The sequence below is a fragment of the Pholis gunnellus genome, assembly GCF_910591455.1.
Source record: "Pholis gunnellus genome assembly, chromosome: 5".
Taxonomy (NCBI): domain Eukaryota; kingdom Metazoa; phylum Chordata; class Actinopteri; order Perciformes; family Pholidae; genus Pholis; species Pholis gunnellus.
In genome coordinates, this window is record NC_136531.1 from 14339118 (window position 1) to 14364107 (window position 24990).

Genomic DNA, 24990 nt, shown 5'->3' on the forward strand with positions numbered 1-24990 from the left:
TTCTGATCCTTCAATCAGAGGATTAGTGATCACCATCTCCCTGTTCCTGTTTTAAAAGCACATTTTTAAATGACAAGGCTACCAAGAAGGGACTGTGTAGATTGTCTCTGCATAATGAGGAAAGCACTGTGTTGTGAAAAATATTTGTCTCTGTGGGAAACGTTCAATGATAAAATCAAGCTATTCTCTGGGGCAGAATAGCTTGTGAGCCTCGTGGCTGAAGGACCAACTGCTGTAATCGCTCTAAAATACAATGTCCTCGTACAAAACTAGGGTTTCTGTGTGACCCGGCCTTTATTTATTTTAACATGTTTTACATAATATATAATATAAAACTGAAGTTGTTTTTATATATGTTTATTACATTGTTACTGAAAAAAGACACCTTCTGTATGGCTTAACAATATGACGCAGTTTCTAGGATGGGAAAAAACAGCACAGATATTTAGAGAGGAAGTGAATGTCCACGGGGAAATCTGGAAACCATTTTATCAGAACTGAGTTTGTGATTATATATATATCTGTAGATTGACTGTTCTAACGTCAATGATTGCCTGGATTTATGGTCAGAAATTGTGGTCGGCTGTTTTTCTAACCCTTCCAAACGTTGCTTTTAAAACATCAGTTTTACTCTGTTGTGAGCAGTGTTTTGTGTTGTTAAATGTAGCTAAAACCACTCTCGACTGAGACTGCTGCGATAGAGCTTCAGACCCTAAGACGGTCTGCATCTCCCATCTTCAAGATCAATAAAGACACTGTGTCTGCCCAGTTTAATGGAGAAAAGGCGCCCCGTTGAGTTTTTCTGTAATCAAACAAAATGACGTTTTCATTCAATGCTACTCACAGAAATGCATTGTCTGTATCCTTGAGACCTGACAATCATGTTGAATGCATTACATAGAGGAAAAATAAATATGCTCTTAAAAATGATTTTCTAAGGATTATTATTTTGCATTTATCTTTAATGGACAGTGACTGTAGAGATACAGGGGACAATTGAAAAAACATGACCAGGTCCATGACTGAAATCACACCAGGGACATTGTCACATTGTTATTGCTTCTGTAGCAACAGACACATATATATGCACTCACACTGGGGTCATGTCATCAATTGGGCACACAATACTGTGGTTTACTATTTCTTTTTTTAACCCCAAGAAATGTAGAACACACAGAAACGTGGCTATTTAATAAATAAATAATCGATTCTGCTACGGACCTGCCTGTAGATATTACTTTAGTTTATTTTCCCATGTTTTCAGGTCATATTCAGTTAGAACTTGTACACCTTATAAAGTGAGTGAGAGATCTGTACATTGATAGAGAGATGGAGAGAGAGAGTGTGGGGAAAAAGCTTCTCATGTTTTTGGAAACGTGCAAGAGCTGTGAGAGGACACTGAGCACATAAGCTATGAAGATATGAGTGAGCGAGTGAGTGAGGGATGGAGTAGGAGGAGAAGGAGGGAGAGTGGACAATATTGATCTGAACACATGCAAACACATATGGCTGAGTGTTATACAATTCTTCTGCTGGTGATAAAAGAGGAGGACAGGAAGTTGCATTGACCAAAGAAAGCAGAGTGAGTTCACTCTCAGTGTTGTTGAAAGGCTTTTACAGGAGAATGCACCTTTTTGTATATAATATGTCACAATGTAAAGAGCTTATTAGGTTCATCATGGGGGATCTGCAATTGTTTTGGTTATAAAGCTGTCTATATTTCTCTACAAAGATATCTTAACTGAGACAAACTAAACTACCTCCACAGCGGGTATATTCCAAAATATTTAAATGCAGAATAAAATGAAGTTGCCATGATTAGTGGGCTTTCAGATTAACCCCTGACGACATCATCTCCATCCAAAACCACAGAAGATGTTATACAACAGTTTTTATCATGTTCTGTAAGAACTTTACATCTATTTGGTATTTTCTTCACCTTGTGGTCATCTGGGAATAATTCAGTATCATCTTGTTAACACCCTGCTGTTGTTAGATAAGATAAGATAAGAGAAGATAAGATAATCCTTTATTGGTCCCGCAGTGGGGAAATATACAGGATCACAGCAGCAAAGTGGACAGTGCACACAAGGTACATGGTAAAAAACAAAAACAAAAACAAGAGCAGCAAGTATTATAAATAATATATAAGTAATAAACAATAAACAATATCAACTAATTTTCCATTGGTTGTTTTAGTCATGTGACACAGCCAGGTCATAGTTCAGAGAGATTCCAATCAGAACATCCTTGAGTTGTTATGTTGCATGGTCAGTTGCAGCTGCAGCTACCTTATCCTTTCCTTCCTCTGTTTGTGCCTTCCAAAACTTCACTTGTAAGTTACATTTACACCAATAGATAATTAAGTACACAAATGTCATGTGATGTATTCTGTTAAGTTATATCTAAATACTTTTAGTTTATCTACATGTGTACACTTCCAATGTTGAACTAGCTGTGAGTAGCTATGGTGTTTCCTTTTAATTGATATCTTTCCTTCTGCATTTATGTCGGTACTGTTTCGGAGTGTTTTAAAGCTGCTGAAGTTTATGCACATTATTTACAAAATATCTAGATTGGCATTTGCTTTAGTGGGGTATCCAGGTAGCTCACCTGGTAGAGTGTATGCCCCATGTCAAGACAGAATCCTTACTGCAGTGGCCTGGGTTTGAATCTGACCCACAGCCTTTTGGTGCATGTCGTCCCCAATTCTGTCTCGTCTATCTCATGAAGGCAAAAATTGCCATTTTTTTTTTTATTTGGCATTTGTACACTATCATTTTTATTAGTCTCATAAATAACGTAGCATTCAGTAATTGGTGCCATCTTTCTGCATCATTTCAGTTAAAAAGAAATCCTTTCATGAGAATGACAACGGCAGTAAAGATCATTTACTGCCGCCTTCAACCTTCTCTTGAAGCCTATTAACTATTTGTGAACTTGTGTACAGACACACACACTATGGAGGGAATAGTTTTCACAGACCGAGTAGTGCTCCTCATACTGAGTAAACAAAGCTTCCTGTGAACAGGGGCGTCTGTAGGGGTCCAAAGGCCCTGTACAGTACTCGTCATAGGAAAATGTATTTTATTTTGCTCAAAAAGTTTATCTTGGTGAATAAAGAGAAAGCCTTGAAAAACACGAAATGTTAAAGTGCTCATAAAAATTATGAAAATAATAACACAAAAGTGATGACCTCATGCCTAAATGGCTGTCTAGCATATTAGAAACTCAATAACTCGTTGCCTTATAAGAAGATAAGAATTAATTACAGTTGCTCTTCTCTTGCCATTGTTCCGCAGACTGTGTGTCAGTGTGTGGAAAGAAAGCAGCAGTGTATGGTCGAGCGGAAGTGATGACGCCAAGGGACAGAACGAATGAAAGACACTGGCAGAAAAGGGAGGGAGCATATGAAGACAAAGAGAAATGCGATGTAGGAGAGGGGAGGTGAGCTGAAGAATAGCACGAGTGTCTTTGTCGGTGACAATTAGACAGACTCTGAAAGATGCTGCATGTGTGAGAAGTAGACGGGCCGTGCCAATGAGAAAGGTGTTAGATACTTTCCTACAAAACAATATGACAGCCTGGGTCACCTTCCAGAAGTACATGTCCTGGTTTGCTTTTGTCTCACTGGTTATGAGCGTGACACTACGCTGCCATGTGCTGTTTACTTCAGAGTGTGTCAGTCGAGTGTCTGTATCTGCATTCATCTTTTACTGCATGCACGCCACACTGTCTGTTGTCCTCCTGTCTTTCCGTACCTCATCATTAGTGTCGCCCGTAGGGTCGCAAATACACTGAGCGTCCAAGTTGTGCTTTGTGTTCACTAATGAGATGAACCGTGAACCATGCATGTAAAAGCCATTCCCCCTCACTGAGTGACCTTATTAAACCGACAGCACTCCAGGATATTAATAAAGAGAAGCAAATGTTTTCAAGCCAATGTGAATGGTGCAAAAGGGGGCTGCAGTTCAATAACAGGAAGATATTACCTTTTATTTAATAGCTTCATCACTGGCCAGAGAACAAAGGGATGTGTGTTGTTACCTTGGCAACAGACACACCTCTACTACAGTATCCCATCGCCCTCACTAACATCCTCGCCGACCTGCTATCAGTGTTGACGGAGTTCATGTCACGCGGGAAAGAATTGCGCAGCCACACTTGTATCAATGAATCCATCAGCTGATTGAAAATGCAATCAGTTTATCTCCGTTTGTCACACCGAGAGGAAAATGACAACTCTGCGTGGTAGTTGGTGCAGTGACGCACTCCTCAGTTGGTAACTTACAGTAAATAAAGCGAGGGACAGCAGGATGCAGACAGAGGGACAGATAATGACAGACGTGCAGATGGACAGATAGGCAGGCAGATGTGCAGAAGTGGGTGCGGCCCGGGGAAGTCTCCTCTTTTTTTTTTCTGTGTGGGGATTACACAAACACAACATAGCTATCATCGCACCCGTTGAGTGCCTACACAGTACCGCAAACCTGCTGTGTGGGTGACTGGCACAACACTGATTGACTGACACTCAGTGGTGGCATTTAGACAGAATTGCGCCTCAGCAGGCAGGAATGCAAGCACACACACTTGGACATGCAGCTGGTACTGTGGGTGTGTGTGAAGGGGAGGCCTGTGAGGTGTTGGTCCCGGATGGCCAGTGGGCACCAAAGCTCGTCCACAAGTCCAGATAAGGACAAAGCAGGAGGTATGAGGGAACAACAACACATACCGTGTAATGGATCCCCTCAATTACTCATTTGTTTATGATGCCTGTGGCTCAGTTGGCTTCATGCAAAATGAAGCTTGTGTGTACATGTGTGTGCGACATGTGACTATTTTGTCCCTTGTATACTCATCTGTTGAGCCACCTGTGTGTTACAGTAATATGAATGGGAGCACTACTGTTGTCTACCTCATTGTGACTCTCAATCTGAGCAGCATTCCACATTTATTTTCAATGTCAGACATTCAAAAAAATAAATATTATCCAAGGTCGACTATGCTATTTTTCTCTTCTTAGTGTTGCTTGTCTAATCTTAAACTAACTAAATGCTCTTCAGAAACTGCGCCTACAATTTTGAGGATATTTACAGCTTTTTATAGCCCCTTCTGTAGCTCTTGGCGTAAGCAGTTCTTAAAGGACTTTACAGAGACTACAAGACCAAACTAACCAATGATCAATTAAGTGGGTACAATAAAGCAGAAGGAAACAGGAGAGCAAACAAGTGCAAAACAAAGAGTACCATTTTAGAGAGGCCTTAAAAGCTGATGGCATCTTGAAAGCCTCTCCAAGTCTCTTCAACCAATTATTTCTCAGAGCGTATTCTATACTTCATTCTAGTCAGTATACTGTAGCTGCGGTTGCTCATACTGTTCCTTTGCATTTTTGTGTGTATTTAGAGCAATTCCGATTACGGGTCACTGGATAATGAGAGATATAAACATCTACAATATAATGCAATACAATACCTTGCAAATAATACAAACTTGGTTTGTTTATTAACTCAAACTTGAGGCTTTACAGTGCTCCTGTATTAAACTAAAGTGTTTCTAATATTTTGTCCACCCTATTTACAATGATGGAGGAGCAAGTCTTTAGAAATACGTAATACGCCACAAACTGAACTTCAAATTGAAATATTTTTCAGGGTCAATACAATTAAAAGTGTCATAAAGGTTAGTTAAACTAACATTGCAAAGGGGCTTCACTCAGTCCATTAAAGTATAGTAAAGTACTTCAAATTACATTCAGTCAACGAAAAGGCCAATGACAGAGTTGTATTTATCACACTGTATCATTGCCACAATTCATGCTAACCTGCTGTCTTACGGCTGGTGGTTTAACACAAGCAAGGACAGCTTGAGGCACAGACACACAACAAAACAGACGTGAAGTGCTGTGCATCTGTTGTGCTTTGCCGTCTTTCTGCTTTCTGGCTTAATTACTGGCCTCTTTCCCCCATTTATAAACCTAATTAACAATAGTTGAACAGGTGCAATAAAACCAGAGAAATGTGCCTGCATTTGTCCCATTCAATTCTACATATTTTGTTAAAAGTGATCCAAATCTAATTAAATAGTAAAAAAAAACACATTTCCATCGGACCACTCTTGCCTTGTTTAGCCACTTATATCTCATCATTAAAGAAATGATCTCAGGAGCTATAATTGTACAAACAGTGTAACTGGACCATGTCGTATTTAACCTCCACAAAAAAATACTACTCAGTTGCTTTGAATGACTCTCTTCTGGCAACGAATTTTCCAATGTTGACTCATAATTCGGGGGCATCCTGCTTTCCTAAGGCAGAACCATTCTAGGCCCATATTCTGTATCTTTCTGTCTGCAGCGCGCCGGAAGCATGGCCATAACAGTCTCTGAGAGACCCAGCCAGGAAACGAGCTGTGCGCTCTTCTCCTACCCGTTCTCCGCTCCTCCACAGAGTCATCATTACCAGGCACTGTGCCTTGCCCCCCCCCCCCCTCCATCCCCTCCTCACCCCTCCCTTCACTGTTTCTACTTTTACTCTCTCACCCTCCCTCCATCTTGTTCCTATGTGCGTCGAGAAAAGTCTCCTCCTCTCATAGTCTGAGCGCACGTCTCCAACCAGTCTTTACGCGCGTACAAACTCTCCAAGAGAATCCCCCACGGTCGGCCCTCCCCTTTCCGTTTTTTGCCGCCCTCATTCATTCATGACCCCGGCTCGATGACGTAGGAGATTCCTTGGTGCCCACTGCCGTAGGCAATAACGGGATGCTTGAGTATATATGGGACACTGGTAGCCACCAACCGGCACACTCTCAGTCGCTCCGACTCGGGAACCAGGGCATCAGCGGAGATAGCAGGCTTTACTTTGCCCTCTTAGGCTAACTCGCTTTGGGCTTTGGTTCAGGATGGACACCTCTTCGATTTCTCGGAGCCGACGATGCTCCATCATGCGCAACTGCAAAAGTAAGTTTGTCTCTATATTCTTTGGTTTGGGATACATGGACGCAGACACACTGCAATGCTGCTTTTCGTATAACTTTTGCAATAATTTCTAAGTTTTTAATCTAAGAAAGCATGCTAAAGATAAATGTAACATCGAATATTGATATATGATTGGATAAATGATTCAAATTAGAAATGAAAAAAATGTGCGACTTAAATGGTTTAATGTGAAATGGAATATAACAGAAACTTTGTATTAAAGCAAAGAAAGAGCTGCTACGTTTTGACACTTGTGTTATTATGCTGTGCGTAAAGGTGCCGAGGCGTAAACTTAAGTAGAAACACACAGCTGTAAAGTTTAGACAGTCAATATTTAATTCCAACCAAAAATACCAGTGCAGTAGGCTCAAATGTACACGGGTTTGCACTCAATGTGCTGGTGTGATAAATGAAAACGGATGATTTCAGCACCAGACAGCTCCCGCTCACCTCCCTCTCTCCCTGCTCTCCTTCAGGCGGTCTCTCCCTTTGGCTGGTGGTGTGGCTGGTCCTCGGCAAGCCAAGTCCGGCATCGGCGTGCCCGCACCTGTGTGTGTGCTACCCGACGCCCATGACCGTGAGCTGCCAGGCGCAGAACTTCACCACCGTCCCGGTCGGAGTGCCCTATGAGTCGCAGCGTGTATTCCTCCAGAACAACCGGATCACGGAGCTTAGAGTTGGCTCTTTTGGCTTCGGGACTCAGGTAAGAGAGAGTGTGAAAAAACGACTTTTGCTGGAAGGGAAGGGGAAATGTGAAGCTTAAGTTGTAGGCATAGAAACGTTTTATTTCAGGATGATTTTGAAATGTTCTATATTTACAGTTAATATCCATTAAGAAGAATAATCACCGTTCAAGTCATGTGTTTATTTGCTTTAGGTCCTGTGGCTGTTCGCCAACAACATCACTTGGATTGAGGGAGGGGCATTTAGTGAGCTGAGGGACTTGGAGGAGTTGGACTTAGGGGACAATCCCAGCCTCCACAGGCTGGAGGGGGGAGCCTTCCGCGGACTAGAGAAGCTCCAGAGCCTCCACATGCATCGCTGCCGACTTAATGCCCTGCCCCATGACATCTTCCACAAGCTTTACAGCCTGCAGTTCCTCTACCTGCAGGTAGGAGCGCTGGAGATACATACATAACATGCATATAACTCTGACACACAGTTGGCACACACACACACACACACCCCCCCACACACACACACACACAAACACAGACATACGCACACACACACGCACAACAAAACACATGCAGCCACCCACACATACACACATCTTCACAATCGTCCAGTTACAATTATTACAAATGATGTCTGTTCTTTTCATGCTAAACCCCCTCCCTCCCTTGATTTTCTTCCTCAGGAGAATAATCTTCACTTCCTGCAGGACGACATCTTTTCTGACCTCATCAACCTGAGCCAGCTTTTCCTGCATGGCAACCGTATCCGCACCCTGTCAGAGAACGTGTTCCGCGGACTGGTCAACCTCGACCGCCTTCTCCTTCACGACAACCGCGTCAGGCAGGTGAACCGTCGCGCCTTTCGTGACCTTGGTCGCCTGACCATGCTCTTCCTCTTCAATAACTCCCTGGCTGAGCTGCCAAGCCAGACCCTGAGGGACACTCAGGGCATTGAGTTCCTCCGCCTCAACGCCAACCCCTGGTCCTGTGGTTGCGAGGCCCGCGCCCTGTGGGAGTGGTTCCGCGAGGCCCGTGTCTCTTCATCGGAGGTGATCTGCGCCTCTCCTTCCAACCGCCGCAGCCAGGACCTCCGCTTCCTTCGTGAGATGGACTTCGCCCTCTGCCCCCTGCCAGACCCTGGCTCCATCGCCGGCTCCACCACCACCACCTTCAGCACCAAAACCCGCTGGTGGTTCCACAAGAACAAGCCCCAGTCATCAACGAAAGGTCTCTTTGAGAAATCCTCAGAGACTGTCAAAGCTGGTTTGTACGGGAAAGGCCCATCCACAACCACCTCAGTAGTCAAGTACGAGTTGGGGGAGGAAGAGCTGGCGCTGCCCAAACTCGACGCAGAAGAGTACTGGGTAAACTACGGCAACGAGGACTCAGGTGTCACCCTGCGATGCGTCGAGCTCGAGTGTCCACCTGACTTCGACCTGACTCCCTCTTCTTCTCCCTCATCCTCCTCGCCGTCTTTTTTCACACTACTAACCCTTTCTGTTTTCAGCCTCTGCCTACACCTGCTATTCGGCTGAATTTAACTCTTGGTACCACATCCTTTCCCCTTCAAGCCTGTTTTAAAGGCTATGAGGATGCCTGTTAGACTCTACACCCCCTTTGCCCGCTTTGCTGTAAGCCATTCCTCAAGGCACAGCGAGGGAGATAGGGGGACGGTTAGATTCTGAATCTACCACCTACAGGGCTGAACACTTTTCCGGGCTGATAAGAGTTCTTCAGCTAAGCTCATATATATCGACAATACTCTACAGGTATGGCTTTCTGTGTCTCACCTGTATGGTGTCATATTATGATTCCCTGCAATCAGGGCTACGAGGACTGAGTCCATCACTAATGTCAGTGCAATTTGATAGCAGTTGTGAATGATGTTGTCAATTTTGTCACTTCAACTTAGTTATAACTGCTATTGCTATGAGTGCATCCAATTAACTGGCTGCTAATACAATTACTGTTAGAATCAGTGCTCAGTAATGACAATACTGTAACCACTTAAAGTGTCATGTAAATAGGTATGTATTTTTGTGATATTTGATATCTGTGGTCCACTACAATCACTTTCATCTTCATCCAGGAGAGAAGGCTAGTGCTTCAACAGGACAGAGCACAGTGAGTTTTACGATGAAACAGAGAAGAAAAGACAATATGCTGTGAGGCTGGGAGGGAGGGAGAAGAAAAAAAGGAATGCAGGAGGGATGTCAACGAAGGAGGACGGCAGGCAAGGATATGAAAGGGAGAGAAAAGGGAAGGGTTGTCCCGAGAACTAGCGTTACAAAGAGGAAGAGAGAAAAGGAGGGAGGAGGGGGACAGTGTCCATGCAGCAATAAGAAAAGAGGCAGTTAGAAGACAGCGAGACGCTGTAAGGACAGTGCTGGCAGTAGAAGCAGCAACTTGCAGGAGATAAGTAATAAATCCACTCATCCGTGGTTGTCTGATCCATCCAACTCACACCACTGCAGCATTTTCTGTAAACGTGGTGTCGTTTGAGACAACCACAGGGAAAGAATGCTTCCTGTCAGGAAGCTGGAGATTTGGGTTTTTGGATGTCTTTCTGTGACATATTGATATACTGTGTAAAGATTGTTGATTTGGATGCAGATGAAGATCTTGATAAAAAAATTCTCAGAAAACTTCTTGAATCATGCTTTTCCTTGGTGCAATATTTGCAGAACCTACTCAAAACAAATATTTAAGGTTCTTTACATGGCCATTTTGTGTAAAAAAGCAAAAGAAAAGAAAACATTGTGGGACAAAACAACTAAAAACAAGAACACATCAAAAAGTAGCAGATTATCGCTGTGACCAAACCGTGAAAACTGAAAGGACTGGCCACATGGACCTGATGTCACAGTTAGAGGTGTTCAGAATGGCTCTTGCTGTGATGAGTATCTGTCTTTGTGTGTCTGTAAGGATTCACAAGCTGGCATCTCTGCAAAAGGCAAATACGTCAGTAAGTTTGTCACTCGACTGACTCATCGGTGGGCGATGCCAGATGGACAGACGTGGTGGAAATTGGCTGATTTGTAAATACACTAAGAGAGCAATTAAAGAGTCTGGTGATTGTCAAAGCCAGAAGGAACAGGAGACAAATTAAGACTGACACACTGCCATGCAGACAGAATGATGGAAAGATAACGTGAAGCGGTAGAGGAGTGGGCTTAAAAGTCAAACCTAGCAGGGAATTAGTTAATGCTGAGACTGCAAAAATACAACAAGAAATGTTCTGAGCGAGCGAGCAGCGGAAATAGTGTGAAAAAAGGGAGGAGGGGGAAGTCACCAAATATAGGCATCCGCTCTCTCCTTCAACAGCGGTTATTAATCTTCCTCTCTTCAAAGCATGTGCCCACATTGCCAAAGGAAGCAAGACACTGTAGGGGTGCTGATGTATGGCAAATCATTTTTCTCTTTCTTCTTCTATATGCACAAAGTTTTTCAAAAGCTTCCTCCATCACTCAAGGCCAGATATAGGAATGAGGGGAAGGATCCGTAGCTCCAATAGAGGTGCTGACCGTAAGGCCGAGATGTAGTGGGAGTGAAAGAGTAGGAGGTAATGTTAGAGGTAGACACACACACACACACACACACACACACACACACACACACACACACACACACACACACACACACACACACACACACACACACAAAGCCAGTCAACCTTGCTTCACACAATCTGATTTAGAGAGAAAAATTTACTGTCTCTTTGAGATTTGATAAGGGAAATATTCTGTGTCATCTCTCTTATTGAGTTGTATGGAGAAGGTCAAACTGAGCCCGGGTGCTCTTCAGTGGCCATGACAGTGAGGTCGCTTTCAGATGACCAAAGTGCCCGTTATACCAGTTGTTTCCTTGTTCAGTTCATGTTTTGTATCTGAGAAAGAAGTCAAAACAATATAGGCTAGATTGGCTTATTTGTTATTTATTTTTACTGTAAAAGAAAAAAAAGTCATTGACAAATGCAGCATTAAGAAAGAATACATTCATACTTGTTTTAACAAAATGTGTATTTGTAGCCGTTTTAGTCTGTCTTGCCAATTGTCCAGTGAAAAGCAATCAAAGGACACACACACACACACACACACACACTCATGCATGGACACACACACACACACTCATGCATGGACACACACATGCCATTGTGTAAGTCCTCCAGGCAGTTGTCCAGCTTTCTCAACTGTGAAACTGTTGAGCTGCGAAAAAAAGGAGAACAGGAAGTGTGGAATTGAAAACTGCACAAGCACAGAGATTTCCAGCACATTGACCCTGTAAGTTTCAGTGCTCCAACGACATGAATAACACCTGCTCTGGCCAACTATAATTGTAATTAACGCGATTCCAATGTAAGTAAAGGGGCAACAAATCCACTGTCCTTATTCTGTGTAGAAATGCATTCAATAATTTAACTGAAGCTGATATGAGGCTTTTGCAGTCTGAGTTAGTCAAATCAAGAGGATACTTGTGGTGATGGACCTACTGACCAACTATATCCATACAGTCATGTAGCTAGCATGTCTTAAAACGCAATAGCAAATTGTTACAATGTCCAGGTTTTTCGTAGGGACTATTTTTTCAGTAGAAAGTAGTTCTGATGAAAACTGTTAATTTAGCAGTTAACAAGTAACATTTGATTTTGTTGTTGTCATGGGAACTTTGCATCCTACCTAGAGTGATTGGGCAGGCAGGTAAATATGCTAACACAATTATTTGGCAGGCAAAGGAAGATATATGCTTTTCACAACAACAACAAAAAAGAACATGTTATAAAATGATGGGACCAAATCCTTACTAATTTTCACTTTGTCAAACAGTATGTCTGTACCAGACTTCACTCAGAGCAGACGGACAACAAAGCAAACTGAAAGCTGTTGCATACAAGTCACAAGCTCACACTGCAAACACACACACACACACACACACATACACACACAGATCACATGGTGTAGCATGGAGCTCACTCGGTGGACTCTCAGCTTGTCATGCCTATATAAGGATGAAACAAACCCAACTCATCCTTCTCATTCCAATTGGTCTCCAAGCTTTTGTGTGGCAGAAATATTCCATGACGCACCTTCTTCGTCGAGTACATATAAACTGTTTGGATTCGATTGGACAAATTCCATGTCACTTACTCAGACACAGTCGGGGGCGGGATGTGAACCTATCTGTGGAAGCTACGGTATCATGAATATTAATGATTCCCAGTTTATTCATGAGAAGACAGGGAGCCCAACAGAGATGGAGAGGGGGCTGGTTGCTGTGAGCTTGTTCAAATGCGTCACTACTTTGTCACAACTTGCCTCCACCTGCTGCGCCCTCGTCCCTCTTTATTCTTTTCTCTCTCTCCCTCTCACACTCTCTCACACTCTCACTCTCTCACACTCTCTCTCTCTCACACACACACACACACACACACACACACACACACACACACACACACACACACACACACACACACACACACACACACACACACACACACACACACACACGCAAAGAACTTCTCACTCCCTCATGCACATACGCAATTTGTATGTTGTTCACCCTGTTATGTGTTCAGGAGTTGATTTTTGCATCCTCTCAGACTTTTACAAGAAATCTGACATCTCTATCACTTTGTGTCACCAGGCCTCTGCTGGTCTTGCTTTCACACATTCTCTAAAGCACCCTTGACGTCATGTCCTCTGCTCTCCACTTGCAATCTCTTCAGTTTGACTTTCTACCATATATCCTGCAACATGAGCCGACAAGCTCTTCTGATTCATAGAATTTCATTCACCAATTCACAGAGGAAACTAGATATGTGTTACTTCTATCCTCCCATTTGTTATTTGCCTGTTTGGTTGGCTAAATTCTGTCTATGATCCGTTTCTAAATGTATTTTTACTTTAGTTTTCTTTTTAAATTATTCTCATAATTCCATTGCAATTTCTTCAGGAAGGAGCCCTTAGTGCACACATCTTTTTCATATTTCTCCTTTTGTTCTTTTTCAAAGTTGGTAGGAATCGAAACATTTTCCAGATCAGAGAGATGAGAACAAAGGTTGGTTGCTGCAACAAGCAACATGAGAGAAATTCTTTTGATCTGGTGTGCAGCCATGAAGCACTGTCGTAGTTGGTGCATGTTATCTCTTGGTTATGCAGGTGAATGGATACATATAAGGACATATGGACACATACACAAGGGGTGGATACATTTATAAACAACACCTGTCCAATAAAATGCAACTCAAAACAACAAACAGCATCTTAAATGCTATTCAGCCCTATAAAAACGTCTAAAATAACTTACCCAAAATGAATCAGAAATAGCTTCTCAACCATAAGGCTTAGATGCATTTTTCTGGTCTCCTTTTAAAGAGTAGGAGCTAAGGAATCTAAATGAATCCACTGAAAGTAAACCTATTTTTTATTACCTTTTCAGAGTAAATGGAGATGCAATAAATGAAGATTTTTTTTTAAATGTATTCTAAAGGCAATGTCACCATTACAAATACACTAAAATACAACATTTATGATACAATTTACAGGCGGTCTCCATGTTTACAGTCTACATGTTGATTGTTTACTGAGAGTTTTACTTTAAAACATTGAAACATATGATAACAAATCTTCCAAAAACATTGACATAGTAATTATCACAATGAATTCTGGTCAATATTTATATGACCAAAGAGCTCCATGCTATAAGACAGATACATGAAGAATGCCAGGACTCTCTGCTTATGAGATATCCACAGATTTGTTTCGTAAGCTGAAGAGAATAATATAAGGCTTGTTGGCGAAAGTGCTTCGGCACAGCCACCAGGTTCTAATGAACAGTCAGAGCTCCCACCAATGCAAGTCAGTCAAACTTAACTAAGATGGCTGCTGACTCACTCGTTGACGAATAAAGAGAATTGGATAAACCTGTTCATTCCTTTGAAAGTTGCTCAGACGGTCATTAAGTGAAAAACGTTTGACATACAAGTACAGAATTCAGATGAAACTACCCGGATCTTCCGGCGATCTTCCCAATCACCGGCGAGGCCTGTTGAACGAAGGCTACGGTCTTGAGCTATAGAAGTGTGGCACATGCGCAGTGTTACTGGAGCTGCATCGTTGGAGGCTTACAGCAGACGGTGCTGGAAGAAAAGGGACGGTGTCCGCTCAGATATACAATAGAACATTTTAAAATAGAAAGCATTTGTTTGACTATTCGTATGACGTCTTTTACCTCTCCTTGATCACCGGGCCCATAAAGCAAGCACAATAGCGCTTTTTTTAACCCTGCCTCCCAGTCCCTGGTCCGTCCAGCCTCGTTCTCTGGCTCATTCACATGAATGGAGCTAGGTAATAACTTTGGCTGATATGCTATTAGTTCATTTTACAACCTTTAGAAGCTGGTGCTTTAAATGAGGTTCTATTCATGTGTTCTTATTGGGAAGTTAAATTACCTAAACAAAATGATCAGCTGTAGTTAAATATTTTGACAAGAACAGATTTATATGAAATGTGAAGTTTGACTGCTTTGTTTCAACGTTAGCAGCAAACACTGTGTGTTGTTTTTGTAACTATGCCACAAGTCAGGCTTTAATGAAGCTCGTTATGTTTCTACACTCTATGGTGATATCTGACGTTTTGTGTGATGGTTATTATCCCACCCACAGATACACATGCATGATTATGTCCAAGGCCATTTACTGTAGTGTGTGTGTAACAAAAAGACAGAAAAAAGTCATTCATGCCAATATGGGATGGAAAACAGAGCTCGCTGTTGACAGAATGAGCCTGAAAATGAGTATTTGTGTAAATGTGAGGGAGACAGAAAGATAGCAACAGGAGAGGTGTGACGTTTGAGTCATGTACTTGGATCTCTTCGCAGGCGAGAACATTTGGAAGGCTTAAGTGTGCACGCACAGACACATGCAAACACACCCTCCTTGGCAGCGTTTGGCGTTGCTGGTAACGTTACGCCTTGAGAAAGGCCCACTGGGAGACAGACGTTCCTCATTGCATCACACAAGCGGGATCCATGCACATGCGTGCCTCCACACACGCACTTACAAAAATGCTAACAAAATACTGTTACTTGCATAAGACTCGCCACATTTTCTCAAACCAGGTGGCCGCAAAATATCTGCATGTGTTCCAAAACATAAGCATTTGCATTTCAGTGTGTATTTTTATGTTTCTGAGGAGATCAGTACGTCATGAACCCTGCTGTGATCCTGTTCCTTCTGCAAATATACATGAATATATATTTATATATATATATAAATTACAAAAGTCTACCCTTTTACAGAAGTATTGACGTGCGCAAGAAAACACTCCACACAGAGGGCTGAGTGCACCAAACACATGCATGTACCAGCACAAACACAAAGCAAACAGATGGGACACACTCACATACAGATGTCTCGAAGGTTTTCTGACATCATCTGTCTGGTTGTCGTATAAAGTGAGATGGAAGTGAGTGGATAGGCATAGGACATAGGAAAGAACAACAGCAATGGCCTGAAGAAAAATGAAACAGGGAAAATAAACAGAGGAGAGGGCAGAAAGGGGAACAGAGGCAAACTAAAGGAGAGTGAAGAACAGGCAGTTAAAACAAAAGCCTCTTGAGTCAGACCTTTCCTCCTTCTCCTAATTGTTTCACTACAAAGCTATCTTCACACCTCTCTGAATTCAGCTCCTATGCATCTGACTCCATGCTTACAGTTGGTAAATTTAACAGAAATAACGTAACTAATCTTAAAAAACCCTAGCTGTCCAGCTCTTGCTGCCCCTCTTCCTGGTATCTTCCTAGCTGCAGTAACTGTGACTGTTACATTTTTTACAGGCACACATGAGCTACAGCGTAGCCTACGGCGTAGCTACAAAGCCTGTGCACCTGTAGCACCTATAGTTGTTGGTACGATGTAACCCCTTAATTAGGACGGTCACAATAATTCAACTTTAACTTTGTTTATTGGTCGTTTTGTCCCATTTTGGCAAAAATAAATGACACTTAAAATATGAGTGTACAGAAGTACCATGAAGATTTAAGGCCCTGAAGCTGATTTTTTTAACATGAAATAATCCTGACTAAATCCTCAACAGTCTAAGTAAAAGTTTCTTAATATGGAATTCAGTTTATATCTATTGCCTCCACACGGCTCTCAATGTGGCGAAAGCTAAGCAGGCAGCTAGCAGCTAACGGTGCTTACAGCATGGATAGTGCAAACAACAGCAACAGTGCTAACAGTGTTTACCTGAGTGTGAACCGCAGGGTGGGCGCTGCGCTTGGGAAGGCGTTCTCAGCGGTAACTGCCATATGAGTGCAGTGCAGAGCAGCGGCCATTAGCGAGCCACTGGGACACAGCAGAGAGACTCACTTGCACTGGCATGCACGGTTACCGACCCGGCTACGTAAACGAGGCACAGGGAAGGTCAGATAACACACAGAGCGAGAGCACATTTTTAAAAAAAGTTCACGTAGAACCATGAAGCTAATTGGGAAAATCATTTTTAGGGTCCTTTGTGGTAATATGAGGTATATTACCGTAAAGGCCCTGTTGCCTGGGCACACCTCGGGTTTGATCAGGACAATGAAACATGACATAGATAGACAAGTTACTGTGAAAGACAAATTTCACCCCTTTCTCCCGAATTGGATACACAGTTATTTGTTTATTATATTTATTATTTTGAGGAAGCGGGTGGTTTGTCCCACAGTCAATAATTGATTGGCTAATGTTGATAACTGCCACAGGCTGAAAAAGCTCACAGAAAATATTTCTGGAAGGTAGAGGGCATGTCTGATCTCTCTATCTCATATAATCATGATACAACACCAATACATTAGTCCTCCTACCCACAGTCCCCACTCCTCTGTGTCCTAATTTCCATCTGTGTCTCACTGATTAAAACTGTCGCAGACCAACATCACAAGCCTTATCAAAACAACTCCACGAAAATCACTGCCTCCTTCTTTCTCTGTATTCAGGTCCACGTTTTTCAGACTCACATGGAGCCTCTCCACCTGTTTTCTCCTAATCACCCCTCTTTCTTGTATTCTGCAGCACAGAATGAAACTGAGTACATCTTCCCACATCGTTCTCTTTCTCTCTTCAACTCCCTCCTTTCTCACCCTGTTCTTCCTCCTCTTTTCTTCTTTTTCTTTCTCAGCCTCCTCTGTCATTCTCGGGTACGTTCTGCTCTGTTCTCTTCAAATGGTGATGACTGTCCGTGTCACAGAGATGTCACCTCATTCAGCAGTCTTTACTCATCTTTCTACTGCACTGTTGTTTCTTCATTTTTTTCTCTTCATTCAACCAACATATATTTTATTTATAAATAGAAAAATGTGGCTGGAGGTGCTCACCAGACGTTTTAGGTCAATCAAATCACAGACAATTTGTGGTGTTCATACAGTCATTTGTAAGCCTTTTGTCCACAAATGACCACATTATTATATCCTTTTCTAAAAACTTAAGTACCAGAAGATAGAGGTGGGACGAAGTCACTGTTTGAAATTGTCAAAAGTAAATCTCAAATCTTTGCACTCAAGTCCCAACAGAGTTTTGAATCCTAAACAAGTCATAATGCCTTACATCTTCACCAAATGTACTATCATTTCAACAACAGTGTAACCGGTGTAAATTGGTGCTCAGCAACGTAACTTTAGTCCTTTATGTTTTTCTCCTTCAACTTGATTGGATGATTTAGTATTGGCTCAAACAAAGTGGATCTTGGGAATTAAAGGTCAACATGCTGGGAATGATGAGCGTTAATGTTAGTTAATGCAGTAAATGAAGGGGAAATAAATTGATTCATGGTGTAGATGATTGTCTATTATGTTCTTGGGGTGGCAGCTGGAGTTTCCTTCGACAATTTAATTTAGATACTTTTTTTATGTTCAATCCACTGGTCCATGAACCCACTTCTCTTAGATCAGTAACACCAGACAAAATGTTTGCAAATAATCCAGCAATAATCAGAGCAACAATGCAAACGCATGTGAAACCACCCAACAAAACAAAATTTCCTTTGCATGCCAAAAATTCTCTGCATGGCTTGGTAGATTTCAGGGTTCAGGCTGAAAATCATGGAAAAGTGTCTGCAAACAGCTAATGCTACAATTTTCTTCTTTTAAAAAACAACGTTAATGATTATTTTTGTGCCGTTAGTGCTCAGTATATCTGAGCTTTGTAAAATAGCAAAGTGATGTTGGTTAAAAAATTGTCAGAGCCAATCTTTTCTCTCTCTCTTATCAGGAGAAGCGTCCATGGATAGTGATAGTCAAGATTATGTACCATACATTTTTTCACACAACCCTCGGGACACCACAGGTGGCAAGGTCTGACTATAGACTAGTTACAGAAATTGCGTTACGAAAAGGTTCACTGTACCAATATATCTCTCACATTATTTACTCGTATTGTACTTAACTCAAAACGAATTTTCCTTTTTATTAAAACAAAAAACGTCAACAAAATATGCAATAATCACATTAAATAAATTACAGCGAGAATTCATAAAAATACATTTGCTCATATATGGGTTTATAAACTAATTAATATATAATTAGACTGTAGCCTAACCAAACAAAATAAAAGACCTTTAGTTGAGACTGGCTGTCCATCGATCTCCTTTTCGCATTTCAGCGCCTACACACACACCTACACACACACCTACACACACACCTACAACACTAAATGTTGATGCATAATATAAAACAATAAAAAAACATGCATTTGAATACTGAGTTGGACATTGATTACCATGGCGACGGTTGAAGCTTGAAGGACATGTACTTAATTCTGAACTCGTCTCCAGTCATTGCATGTAGCTGTTGAATATTTTAGAAAGAAGCACACTTGTGCTTAAGGGTGGGTTAAGATGGGAGAACAACCTCCTCCTGGTTCTAATAAACTTCCATTTTCAACTGTATCAAAAATCATAAGAGAGTGGATACTCATGTTGTCCTTTATATTGAACTCTTTGATAATGTGGCCTGGTAAGGATACAGCGAGAGCAAACATGCCAAAGAGTTTTAAAACCAATTGATTGTATTGTTGTATCATAGACTGCACTGAGATTTTTATGGCGAGAACATCAAATCTAAGAGCAAGGAGTGAAACCTGGTGGAAGTATAAGCACCAAAACACAGCTATCTAATTGGAATAACACCAACAGGAGCTATATCTTTTTTCTCTGATGGGTGGTGAGGTTGTACCTCTGACAAGCTAATAACTTTAGAACTGACGATATGTTTCAAATAAGTTTCAAATGCAATCTAATGAAGGCAATATAATGTAATCAAAATGAAATGTATATTTGGCTGTCAGGGGCTCACAGAGTTCATATCCTGTTTCTGATGTTGTATCTGTGGATGCAGTTGTGTAAATGGATGCAGAGCAGCGTTCGCACATGTGTTTTTTGAGAGCCTGGGGATGTAATTGAGTGTGTAGGAGGAAATGTATATATGTAAGCCAATTAGTGGAATTATTACAGGTTGCATGATTTATGAAATAGAACACATCCACTGCATGACAACTTCCACAGAATGTTTCTCAGACAAAGAATTGCTTGGTTGGAAGAAACTCATGAAACATTTTTATCTGTGATACTAGACTCAGACTAGATATCTATCTAGTTAGGCGATATGATAATTTAAGTTTTTTTTCAGTCTGGCAATGCACCAATGTGTGCTCATGACTGTAACCTACAGAGCATCTCATTCATTATTAGGTGTCTGCACAAAAAAAATTACGCTCTCATGTTATTATGCTTATATTTTACGTACATGTCGTCAGAAGCTCCGGGGCACTGCAGAAGGGTGACCGTGATAGTTCACCAAGTATCAGGGCATTACGCATCACTTGTGGCTGAACAGCCCGCAGACAGTTTTTCGCCAGTGTTGGGTGTTGGAATCATGGCTTTGGTCAGCTGAAGTTAGTTTTCTTCAGTTTTTGTGGCTCAACTTTTTTTCTGGACATTTCCTTCCACTGTTTGGACAAGCAGGCAACCTCCTCCTCGATGCGTTTCTGCCCTGATGGCTCAACCTGGCACATAATGGCTGCTGCATTACTAGATAAAATAAGATAAGATAATCCTTTATTAGTCCTGCAGTGGGAGCTGGATTAATAGATAGGTTGCAAAAGTGAGTTAGGTGTTATGATATACCCAAGGTCACTATGCAGGTAAACCCAGGCAACATGAGGGTTAGTCTTTAGGCCTTGTCTTTAGCTAAGTTGGACACCTGCCCTCAAAATGCCAATCTCTGATTCTGTGTCAAAAATCTCTTGCACATGACCTCAAAGTACCTAATAGATTACATATAATAGATACCATATAAACACTGAAATATGAGATAGGTGTATATGTCGGGATTGCTGGCCACATGTGTGAAATCCATTCGTGGTTTGAAATAGCGTAAGGATCTGGTAATTTCTCACCATTACGGGAAACTACTTTATTGATGTAATCAGAGCAGTCCTAGCTAGCTGTCATGCTAGATCTCATGTCTTGTACAGTATTTTTACGGTAGTTGTCACATTTCTTTCAAATGTGGCAGGTTAAAGTAGCTTTGTTGTAATCGTTTTTGCTAACATCACCACCAAGCTCTTTTTACTGTCAAATAATGAGAAAATAGACTCGACAACCAACATAATCAGGTAAATTGAGTGAAATTAGGACATGTCAGCTTGTCAAGGTTTTTGTTATTCGCCTAGCTCTTATTTGAATAGACCTGATGATATTTTACAAGATGTTGTATTAATATGCAAATTAGGAAGAAGAGATCCAACTTTGACTTTTTACTATTAAGTCAACAAGAATTTACAACCAATCTGTAAACTATGTTAATTACAACGGCTGACTCCAATCTTGTGAGCGGTAACCGGGTGTGAACCCCCTAAAACAAGATTGATATAGTGTGCCTTCTAATCCAATGTGCTGGAGTCAAAACTATAAACAACACATCACTGTATATTCATTTGAGGGTGACTAATGCTCACCAGGAAGCAGGAGATGCAGCAGCAAACACAACTTTACCAGAGGCATGGCGGGGGAACAGGAAAATGACAGACCAGGACAGAGGCCCCCACACTGTGTAGCCCACTCAGCACAAATCTGAACAGCCTGGGCCACCCTGGGATTTGACTCAGTGCAGCACTCGCTAACAAACATAACAAGGACAGTTGTTTCCTTGCACTGTAAGTGAGAAAACTGCCTCTACTCTGAAGATGCTATGATCCTGGCTCTTGTCCAGTTCTCTCTTCCTTTTCAGGCAGAGCAGAGAAATTTGCATAAATGACAGAAGTCTTAAACGGCTTCAACGAGTTCACTACCTCCTGACTCGCCTGGGGATACGGCTTTGTTTTGGAGTTTTATCAAACAGACACTTGACCAATAGCTTTTTTCTGCGTTTCTGTATTGCCTCAGCAATATGGTCCTTACTGAAACAACTGTAATGGCCAAACAGGCCATGTGAATAGTCGGGGCCAGCAGGACACTGCACCTAGTTTTGAGTTTTGACAAACTGCTCGAAAGCTGTTGTCATTCAAAGGTGTGGGTTGTGTAATTAGATTTTTTCCATATAAATTACAGTATATTTACATACTCTGTGGGAAGGTTTTATGGATGGCAGTGCCCAGTTTACATGGTTCACATTTTAATATATAAAGAAAATGTTCTCTCATACAATCAATAAATGAGAGAACAATCAATACAAACAGCTATCATTCATGCCACTGCAACTCAAGGATAAATAAATCAGAAAAAATGTTAATGTGTCTGTGGATCACATAAAGCATCCATCCAAGCATCAGTCAGATGCTTAAAGGGATAGTTTTTTTGATTGAATCCTTGAAGTGGGGTGTTTGGAGAAGCAGGCAGGAGTACCAACACGTCCACAGCAGTACTTTGCTTTGCTTCCATTTTTTTCACTTGATAAAGGAATCAATTAAATTGACAGTTGATTCTGAATGTTTATTATGGTAATATAAATACTCAATTTCCTACAAATTGTTTAAGTTGTTTGATTATTGTTTGTTATGAAACTCACTGATATGTTGTCTTTTTATGCAGTTCAACAGAGATGGAGGTCCGATTTCTGTTTCAGCTCATCTCAGGAGATTCATTTTGCCATGTTGATGTTAACATTACCTCGCTAGCTACAACATGGAGTGGCTTAAAATTCATAAAACGGCTAATGCTTTAACCTTATCGATTTAATGATGTGCATATGTAATCCATTTTGGGTGATATGTGTGGGTGTTTTGATAAATTATAAATATTTGAATGGCCGTACGAATGGCCAAAGGGGGGAATTGTTGGGGCAATTTATCATGTTCTTTCAGACAACTTGTATCGCTTCAACCTAAACCCAATCTAAAAGAGTCTAGAACCACAGCTATAAGTTAAAAGAGCCAGAGAAAGTAAATGTAGTACGTTAACTAGTTGTCAACCGATTCAGTAACTATACAGTGAAATATTACAGAGAAAACATTAGGACAAACCTAGGACAGTAGAAGGTCTACAAATGCAGGCATAAGCTATTTATTATGTTAGATAACCGACCAAGGAGGTAGAGGCGGGTTGAAGCAGATAAACAGGTAGTGCAAGATTTCTAACGTTGTGACGGTCGGCCTGAGGCGGAATCAGGGAAAGACGAGTGGGAAAGGAGGCTGTGGTTAATCAAAAAACCCTCTGTTATGACTTGTCTGAGGTGCACAGTGCAACTTGTCTCTGTGAAAGTTCAGAGGAGGAGGAGACAAGGGGGGGAAGACTTAGGGTAGAATGGAGGTATAAAGTAATGAACAATGCTATTGTGAAGTGAGTTGACTCCGTACAGCTCGGTTTACTTTGTGATGCAAATAAATCTGCCTGAACTGAAGAAAATCCAATCTCTCTTGTGTTCTGTGGGTGTTCGTTACAGAGTTCCTAATAGTGAGATCCTGTGGTGTCTCACCACGAGATAGACAGTTACTGAGCCAGCCGTTAGGTAAAGTCGAAGAAGCGGCTCATGAACAGGAAAAACCCACAACACTGCCTCATTTAAATCTGAACTATCCCTTTAAATGACATCAGAAACTGACCTTTACTTTAATGCCAGATTGAACACTTTCATATCTGTGAGTTAATTAAAAAAAAAAAAAAATACTGTTGATTCTTCCATAAATACTAAGGAGAGTACCTTATAGAAGAATAAGGATAAATAAATTAGAATAACTGTGATAGTGATAATGTGTATCATATCATAAGAAAAGAGTGTTGAAAAAACAGTGTGGGAGGCAGCATGTGCTCATAGTATATACAGGACTGTCTCAGAAAATTAGAATATTGTGATAATCCCCATACGTGTGATTTAGTTTACTGAACCAAGCTGAGTGTTTTTCAAGGCTCAGGAAACCCTTGCAAGTGTTTCGTTTAATTAGACGATTCAAGTGATTAGTTGAATACCCTACTAGTATACTTTTTCATGACATTCTAATATTTAGAGATAGGATATTTGAGTTTTCTTAAGCTGTAAGCCATAATCAGCAATATTAAAAGAATAAAAGGCTTGCAATATTTCAGTTGATTTGTAATGAATCCAGAATGCATGACATTTTTGTTTTTTTAATTGCATTACACAAAATAAAGAACTTTATCACAATATTCTAATTTTCTGAGACAGTCCTGTATACTACAAAAAGGAATGAGAGATGAAGACAAAGAGAATATGTGTGGGTGTATTTGTGTTTGTGGTTCTGTATTTTTAAGGGAACATTTGAAAAGCTATATGCGGTTAATTAGTGAGATACAGTTTAACATTACTGAGAGATGTAGCTTCATGTATAGAATTGTTGCTTTTATTATTATACAATCTCTATCTCTATATCTCTGGTTTTAGCCCTTCATTCATGCTTTCCTCCACTCCAACATTTGTGTCTGTATCATTTCCCAAGTATCAAATCCAAAAGGCGTCACCGCATGTTAAATATAGAATCCAACTGATCCCACCCTTGTGTCACATTTGGCATGCTTGGTCTTGTCTGATGTAAACTGGTTCTTTTTGATCTCAACAGACCTTTTGAGAGTTCTCAAATCAGAAGTGAGTCACTTCCCGCTAGTTTCCCCGTCTCCTCCCAGCCCCTCGCCTTCTGCCTTCTCCGCCACGGCCTATTTTCATACTGCAGAAATTGTTATAAAATAACTGCATTAAATTAGCTACATCCCTTTTTGGGGCTCATGGATAAACCTTTGTGGCTTCGTTTTAAACCTTGAGCCAACATTGAACGAGTTGGTATTTGAGTATGATCTTTGTTGGACTGATTCAAAGCCTGCTTCTATCGTTCGCCAGTGTAATTCTTTAAGAATA

The 24990-nt window shown here is 41.2% G+C and overlaps 1 protein-coding gene across 1 annotated transcript; it reads left to right on the plus strand.

Annotated features, from left to right (window-relative positions):
* Positions 1-6757: 6757 nt before the first annotated feature.
* Positions 6758-10215, plus strand: rtn4rl2a (reticulon 4 receptor-like 2 a; the record flags this gene model as incomplete). Its single annotated transcript, XM_079158830.1, is given in 5 exon segments — positions 6758-6845; positions 6848-6955; positions 7450-7676; positions 7851-8084; positions 8334-10215. Coding segments are annotated over 5 exon segments (1509 nt in total). The 3' UTR covers positions 9186-10215.
* Between the last annotated feature and the right edge of the window lie 14775 nt (positions 10216-24990).